The sequence below is a fragment of the Scomber scombrus genome, chromosome 11, assembly GCF_963691925.1.
Source record: "Scomber scombrus chromosome 11, fScoSco1.1, whole genome shotgun sequence".
NCBI lineage: Eukaryota > Metazoa > Chordata > Actinopteri > Scombriformes > Scombridae > Scomber > Scomber scombrus.
The window spans coordinates 12838806-12847813 of record NC_084980.1 but is presented as its reverse complement, the minus strand read 5'-3'; the positions used below and the strand labels follow the sequence as shown (position 1 = coordinate 12847813).

At 38.1% G+C, this 9008-nt stretch overlaps 1 protein-coding gene across 1 annotated transcript; it reads left to right on the top strand.

Annotated features, from left to right (window-relative positions):
- Positions 1-372: 372 nt before the first annotated feature.
- Positions 373-4894, top strand: LOC133990459 (spindlin-Z-like). Its single transcript, XM_062428784.1, has 5 exons — positions 373-433; positions 1083-1124; positions 1930-2189; positions 2655-2888; positions 3644-4894. The coding sequence occupies exons 2-5, from the start codon at positions 1105-1107 to the stop codon at positions 3847-3849; spliced, it is 720 nt and encodes a 239-aa protein (XP_062284768.1). The 5' UTR covers positions 373-433; positions 1083-1104; the 3' UTR covers positions 3850-4894.
- Positions 4895-9008: the final 4114 nt, after the last annotated feature.

The window sequence follows — 9008 nt, the reverse complement described above, 5'->3', positions numbered from 1 at the left end:
GAATGTAATAGACTATGCTTATTTTGGTGTTGAGGGGAAATGGGCAGTAATCAACGACTGAAGTTTTTTTTTATTTTTAAAGTGGAATTAATATATGGTGAATGATGGGAAATGTAGTTTTAAGACTTTCATAGTCTTACAATAATTATAAACAACGAAAAGGGGGAAGAACGGTTGGTGTGGACGTCAAAGTAATTAAGTATTCATGAGACACAGGACTATGTTAACGTGGTCTCATTGATACAAAGTTGTTACTGCTGCATTCAATTGAAAGGAAGTGCATGAAACGGACTTCAAGTCCCAGAATGCTTTGAGGGCAGTGATGTCCTTCTGGTATTTGTAGTCCACATCGGGATCGTTTCCGTGTATCTAGCCTACGTAAGGTGGAGGAATCTGCTCTGCAAAGACAAACACATGTGAAATTATTGATCAGGTAGGGCAAACAGCTTAATCTGCCGGCTCCCGTCTATTGAACTTGTCGAGCACATTAAAAGCGTAAATTAATGCCTTATGGTCAATCTTTATTTCAAGCGTTAATCTACAACAACCAGGCTGAAAAATCAGCGCTTACATGGCGATGCATTTCCTTTTGTTCAGTTAGCTTATGTGTAGAAATGCAGGAGCCAAATTCTCAGAAATGTGTCTCGTTTAAGATAAAGAGACTGAAAAGATGAATTAATGTTAGTTACATGGCTGCCCACTATTGCAGACAGGCTGTAGCGACACATTTCCGACGACAGCTCGACTCGCTGACATTTATACAGCTCGTCTCGGTGGAGTTACACATTTATGAGCCATTTAGTTAGCGGTGTAAATGTATAACCTGTAGTCCGTGTTAGCATCGAGCCGTGCTAGTTAGCAGTAGCATTGGGATTGTCGCAGTTTTGTTGTTTACATCCGGTAATGCGGGTCTCTTGGCTAATTTGCATGACTGTGGTTCATTGAGGTCCGGGACCCGCTGGGTTCAGGACTCCGTGTGAATCATAGTACTCTTTAAATATCTTTATTAACTTGGATTAAGATGTCAAGTTAGTGAATGGTTCTGTCATAATCACTAACTGAGTGTCTTTTGTGATTCACAGGCTTGTGTGAATTTATGGAAACATGTCAAAGAAACGGGGCAGGTAGGCTTACCTAACTAATCTGACTTATAATATATTGCTGTGTATTTTTGTAGACTTTTCTATGATTCACCACCTTGAAGCAACACACTGTAATCTGCTCTGTAAACAAACACTTTACAAAGCTAATAACTTTTATAAACAACTTTAATCCCAAAGTTTCCTGCATCCTCCTTAAATTTAACCTCTACCCCAGTGGCTCCAAACTGGTATAAAACATTTAATTGCATTGAATAGTTTTTTTTTTGCAATGCCATTTAAACTGTTTTGTGACTATTTCTTTGGAATCAATTAATGTGCTTATTTCGTGATTAATCGATTAATGGCATTGTCTTAAAAAAAGTCAAAAATTGTGGAAAATGTCACATTTCTTGTTTTGTCAGTCCCAAACCCAAAGAGATTTGGTTTGCTGTCATGTATGACACATAAAAGCTTAAAATCCTCACATTTGAGAAGCTGCAACCAGCAAATGTTGGTGACTAAAATGACTAAAACAGTTATTAGACTTTCATAATAGTTGACCATTAATTTTCTGTTGATTGGCTAATCAATCGTTGCAGCTCTATTCACAATGAATGTCAACTACTGACCCCTCTACACCATAGTTTGCAGAGAAGACTTGTGAAGTTAACCTGCTGTGTTCATTGTAATAATGGCATCTTTAGAGGCATTTAAGTCTTCTTTAATAGGAATATCTACTATAGGTGTACCTATGAAAGATATTTGTTCATCTGTAACTCAAAAAATACAGCACAAAGATCATCATACTGTCGACCTCCAACTCATTTTAATACTAATATGCTCACAGGAAGCGTAGCAATGAAGAGCTGAGTGAGAGCTCGGCGTCAACCCTGAGCCCAGATCCTGACAACCTGCTGGGCCGCAGGATCCAGCACACCTGGAGGGAGAAGGGTAACGTGACCAAGTGGAAAGGCACGGTTCTGGAGCGCCTAACCGTTAACAGTTCCCTCTATATGGTCAAATACGATGGCTTTGACTGCGTCTACGGCATTGAGCTTTTCAAAGACAGTCGAGTGTCCAACCTCCAGGTGTTGGCAGAGAAAGTTGGTGAGTGTCATGACTTCATAGGATATATTTTGTCTTTTTACTAGATTTTTCTTAAATGTAAAAACTTGAACTCATCTGTATGTTGAATCAGTTTTTATTAAATAATTGGTCATAGAAAACAGCAAAAACGGAAATCATATATGTGAACGTGATGTTTTATCACTTAAAACCATAACAATGACAGTCTGAACACTTGAGCCTTGAGACTCAAGTCATATCTAACACATCAGTCATTAGTTTTTATTATTCTTTTGAAGAATGTTCAATGTGATATAGAGCTGAGCTAACACAAAGCACAACTTGATTGCCTGTCAAGGATTTTTGCAGATTGTATTGGAGCTTTGTCTGCAGTGTCAGATAATAGAATTTGAATGTCCCAATATGCTATATCATCTGGGATCTATAAAAATAAAAAATAAAAAAATTGGTTAACAGGTGTATCAAAGTGTCTTGTCCTCCCTGCAGTGAATAATAAGATCAAGGTGCCTCCTGGGGCAGAGGAGCTGGTGGGCCGAGCTGTGGAACATCTGTTTGAGAAGGAGGACGGTGAGAAAAACGAGTGGCGAGGCATGGTGCTGTCCCGAGCCCCCATCATGACCCACTGGTATTATATCACCTACGAGAAAGACCCAGTGCTGTACATGTACCAGCTGTGGGACGATTATAAGGACGGAGATCTACGTGTGCTGCCTGAGTCCGGTACTGAAACTGAAGCACGTTGTAGATGATTTATTATCTTAAAGGATCTGGCTGGTGTTTTCTATATTTTGTCAATGTCAACAAATCTCATGTGCAGAGCCAAACCAACAATGAATCCATGTTGCATTCAAATATTGTGTTTGTATTTGAAGTCTAATATATTGTATTCCTCTGTGCCGTAGACCTATGTTGTCCAAAAACTATTAAAAACACATCAGTGAGTCACACTGTTGCACAGGCTGACATGTTTCTTCACCATGAGAAGCAGCTCACGGACTAATAAAAGCAATAAAATTGTCACACTCTGGAGAGTAGTTCTTTGCAGACGCCACTGTGCATGCGCAGGAATGGGGTTTAGTCTACATTGCTTTGCTAGCTTGGTGTGTTACACATTACAAGCTTTTGACTTTGTACTACATTGTAAATTGTAAAGTACAAAGTGGCATCTGCTGTACAAGGAGCTACTCTCCTGAGAGTGAAGACTCTTAATGCTGTTATTACTCTGTGGAGTGGTTTCTAAATAAACTACCGTACACACTACACTCACTAGTACTTATAAGTAGGATCAGTTCATTGCTAGTTTACCTCTGTATGTGAGATTTGTTGACAGCAATATATGAAATTAGCTATATCCTGTGACCATGCCTTTTTTTAAAAACTTTGGCTGCTTAAAAAAGGAACCACCTGCTCATGTTACCGTCTAACTTAGTCTGTCTCTATCTTATCATCTCATTGTTTATCTGTCCTTCATCCAGAGAACAAACACCTACTGCCGGCAGACAGAAAGCCAGGTGAGGAGCCAGAGAGCCTTGTGGGTAAACAGGTGGAGTACGTCACAGATAACGGTCTGAAGAGGACAGGCTTGGTCATCTACCAGGTTCCAGCTAAGCCCACGGTATACTACATCAAATATGACGATGACGTCCACATCCACGTCTACGACCTGGTGAAGACCACCTAGTATTGACTGTCTGGTCTCATTTTCAGCTGACGGCTCATCTACATGCTGACCAGTCGTTACCTGTTATAGTGTTACAGATTTTTCTTCTCTTTCAGTGGGAGGCGATGTGCCCAAGATTGAAAGCCCCGTCTACTTTTTCTTTCTTTTTTTCTTTTTTTTCCTTTTTGTTGGGCGGGTTTTGATTTTTTTTTTTGGCTTCCAGAGGTTGTTTTTTCATTCTGTCATTACAAGACCTCTAGGTTTTTGATGATCAGTTTTAAGTTGACCTTAATGTATGACTATTAGGTCCTCTTCAATGTAAATAAAGCAGGTCTGAGACCAGTTGTATAGCCCAGCAGATGAAATGGAGCTAAACGTGTGTTTTGGGTAAATCACATTTGTATAGTGCAACTTTCAAACTCCAAATTCATACTTTTTGTAAGCAACACATCAAACTAAAATAATCCGCTTTCTTACCTATACCTCTGTGTTATACTTGTATTTCATTTCACTTTTATATGCCTGTGCTATTTATTTCATCTGGAATATCTGACTGTGCTACTGGTGACATTTTGGCAAAACTTGTCTGCTGTGCTTTATATGTGTCACTGGGTATGCCTCAGTTTGTTGAATCTTGAAGTAATATTCATTTGACCAGTGTGCTGATTTTTACCATCACAGTGAACTCAGATTTCAGTTGAAGTGTATAGGCATCAATGAGACTCGACTGAGTCTCACTTCATGGATATGAACCACAGATTATTCTAAAAAGTCATGTATAATATTTCTGTTGCAACATGTAAACTGCAAGTTTTTCTACATTATAATAATATATCAGAAAATGACGATGTTTATGTCAAGTTGTTTCAACTGTGTTTGTGCTACACACTATTTATGTAATTCAAATTATTGGCTACCAACATTGTTTAGTATTTTGAACTGAAGTCTTTATTATTTGCCAAATCTGAATGATATGATATATTCAGGGCTCAAAATAATGTTCATTGTGACCTTAAGTATGTTTTGTTCTGTAAATATAACCTGAAACATTTTTATGAACGTTAAAACAAAGATGCTTGAAAATGGTTGTGATGTCCAGTTACTGTTGACAGCAGTTACAGTGAATATACTGTATGTTGTAACATCATATGAATTACGGTGTAAGAAGTGCAACACATTTATTTAAGCTCTTCAAATTACCAAGAAATGCTTAAAAGTTGGATCTTAATTTATAATATAGAATTAATTAGCATACTGAAAAATTGATCTTGATCTGTTAGGAAATAGATTGAGCATGTTTTTCCCCTGAAATTGGGTTGCTTTCCTTTACATAATGACATCCATCACTTTAAAGCTACAATTCAAGGATCTGACCTTATGACCTCTGATGTTACATCTTTGACTATGGCTGAGACAGAATGTGAATATTTTCAGAATTACATGCAGGCCCGGCAAGTGTACTAACCATGTAACTAAATGAGAAATGCCCCTCTTGATGCAGTTATATGAGCTGAGGTCTGTCTCGCCTTGAGAATTATGTATGTGCATAGTTTGACACTAGAAGTTTTCACATTCATCTGCTGAAGAGCAGAACGTTTTTCACTGAAAATCTCAGTTTAAGGTGTGAACCTACGAGCATGATTTGTGACATCACAACTAGTTTGGAGCCAGTCAGGATCCAGCATGCAACTCACAGAAGTGTGATGTGGAAACATCCAGAGCCAAACACTGACAATGTCAATGAAATAGGAGACAATAATTAACAATATTTGCATATTAATTAATGCAGAGATGTCATTTTAAGGGTTTTAATAAGGTAATTGTACTTTTTTCTGTGGAAAAACATAGTATTTTACACATCTGAAAACATGTTTGGGGAAATGGGTTATGGCATTTCAGTGTAATCCATTTCATAGTTCAAACCACAACCTCAACCTTGTGGTGGTGATAGAAGAAAAGTCAGGGGATCACTAAATTCAATAGGCTTCATTCTCTGGGGACCATGAATGTCAAAAGTTCATAGCAATCTTGAGATACTTCACGTTAGACCAAAGTGGTGGACATACTGACCGACACCATCATCCCCAGGGCCCTGCCACTTAAGTGGCTAAAAAGTCAAGTGATTAACAGGATAAAGTTTAATTAACATTTCCTTCTAGTTGTGCTGCCTCACATTTTTGCAGGTCTATTAAGTCAGATTCCTGATTAGCATCTGTATTTAAAGGCCAATGAAATCAGAGGAAAATAAACTAGTAATTACCGCTGCACATGATTCAAGATCAGAATAATCTAAATATCTATTTTATCTTAGAGCAATAGACACTCTGTGTTAGCTAAACATTAACATTATCATTATTGATTACTTTCTAATGGCTAGTTGTGCCCCATAAAGCAGGCTAATAAAGAAGCAGCACATGGCCTCTGTTTTGCAGCAACAATACCTGGTGCAGCTGATTAAAGGAAGAATTATAAAGACTATCATGAGATCACATAATTAGTCCTGATTGCTTGTTATTTTCTACTATTATTTGTTTAATGGTGGCATGCTGGTGTTTAAAATCATTCAACACTTACAAAATTATAGTTAGAGGTAACCCCGCTCAAATATTTGTATTTATTTAATGCCAATAAAATTTGCCATGAGGTGCAGCTTATATCTGATATCCTAGTGCAGGGGTTATCTGTTTCTTTACATCGAATGTCAGCCGCAGCTTTGATGAGAGAACATGTTCTCTCCTGACCACACATGTAACCACATACTGACTGCTGCCTGCCTCTTCATTCTTCAGAAGCCTTCCGAGGTGTCAAGGTGCTGTTGGTGACTGGTGCCACTAGGGGAACAGTTGGCATAGCATCACGCCAGGCTGGATGCCCAAATAGTACATGCATTGCACAAGATCTGTGTTCTTGAGAATGTCTTTGATGCAATTTATCACCTGTTGTGCATTTCCTTTTACACATCCATCAGTACTTTCTGCCGTTTTATTTCTTCATGAAACCATCTGCCTGGCTTTGGTTTTAAATGCTGGCTAAATAGGACAAATGAAGGACCATATGTGGCAAGTTATGGCTCTGATGTGTGACTCTGTCCCTGTTCTGTTGGCAGCAGAAGTGCATTGGGGCCGAGTGGGTTGAAGACCTACAATTAAAAGGAGACATGTCCTTATTTTTTGGACCCTTATATTCACTGTTGCCAAATAAATGTGAACCTCGCTGGCCAGATGATGGTGCTGTAATGCCCAAAAACTCAATTTTGGAAAGTCCAGCTCAGTGTGCTCTACAGAAGACCCTCTTTGACCAGAGTCCCAACCAGGGTTTGGAAATACTGAGATCACGAGTCTTCATTACAGATGTTTGAAGAAATGTATGCATTTTGAGAGGAACAATAATCAATTAGGAAATAGTGTCAGTGCCAGCACATAGATGAAAACTGGACTAGTACGCAACACAAGATAAGTAATAAATGGCCAATTTTGAAATTACTCTTTTTACTTTCAGTTTATTATTGCATTGAAATCACTTTCACTGTCAAACAAATTGAGCAAAGAAGCACAATTGCAGTATATTGCAGGTTTTGCCCTAAATCACCTGACAAGTGTTCTAAATTCATCCAAACAATAAACCATAATCTTAAAGTAACACATCGCATGACAGTAATTTTTATTATAATGTAGGCTATTATCCTATTTCTCACTGAATATTTTTGCCTCTGAACATGTCAGAGAAGAAACTCCTGATTCTATGTTTTGACAGCTGGTAGATTAATAGTTTGTGAGCTGAGGGTGTGGTTTTGGTAGTATACCGTCTGAAGTCTGTAGCCAGGCCTATCATTCATGGTATTGATCTGTCTTGCTTAGAGAGATAGGCTATATAACTGGAGTGCCCCCCCTTTTTTTAAATTTCAATTCTATATTCTTCTTAAATTAACTAAGAGTATTTGTATCATCCACATTACAATACCCGTAAAGCCAGTCATGTGTGCACTTTAAAAGTGCAGCCTGCATTTAAACACAGTGCTGTGTGATCTTGTAGTAAGTGTTGCATGCATGTAGGTTACAGCCCCCTCGTCCATGGAGTAAATACAATGATAGGACTGTTCTGTGTCTGCACAAGCAGAGCTGTTCAGCTGTTCAACAGTTTAAGACAATTTTAGGTACAATTGTTTTTAAAAGACCCAGAAAAAATACCAAAGACATGACTTAAGTGCCCTCAATGGTCTTGGACCATGAAGGTCCTCCAAGATAGAATTTTTGCTAATTTCAAAAACTGACAGTAATCACATCTACTTTTTGGATTTGACACGATCAAAACCAAATTTGGTATACAATTTTGGGGAACTGAGATACTCATTTAATAACCCATAATAAATTAGCAAGATCTGTTGAAAAACATGGCCGCCATCATTCAAAATATCTTTGCAAAGGGTGGGGCTCAGCAAATAACTCATCAACCATTTGTCCAATCATCATACATCTTCATAGGTAACTTTAGTTTGGGAACAAGTCTACCAAAATGTTTTAAGCCTGAGGGGGAGCCACAAATGCCATAAACCTTTATCCAAAAACCCTGTCGAAAGAATTTCACCAAAATTGGTGTGCATGCTTTGGGGGCAAAACGAAAACCTGAGTGCCTAATTTATCGGTGCAAGTGAGCATGGCCTATCACATATTTAACTCACGATGCTCTTTAGCAATCCTGATTAAACTCACTGGAGACATCTCGTGCTATCTTGAGAAAAATGCACAGTGAGTTTTATTCAACTATAATGAAGGAGGTATGAACAACAGAACTTTGATTGTGCAGGTATTGAAATTCTGCAGACGTGATGATAAAACGATGTTTGATTGGCCTCAATCTTTTAAATTATATAAACTAGATGAAGTGACTTTGCTCACCTTTGTGAAACCTGCACATTGTTGCTGCTTCTTTCTATTGGGTGCAAAAAGGTTTGAACCTGTAAATTGTAAATATATTTAATTTTTACATTCATTAAGCCTCTTTCATACAGGAGAGAAAAGATTCAGCAGTGGTTTTCTGTTTGTTATGTGTGTGGGAGTGTGATTAAAACCAACAATAAATTAGCCACCTGTTTACTTTTTTTACCAAACTGGCCGAAAGCTGTTTTATGAGCTCTATGAAGGATTCAAAGGGAAGCAGCACCTTTATGCATAACACTATTT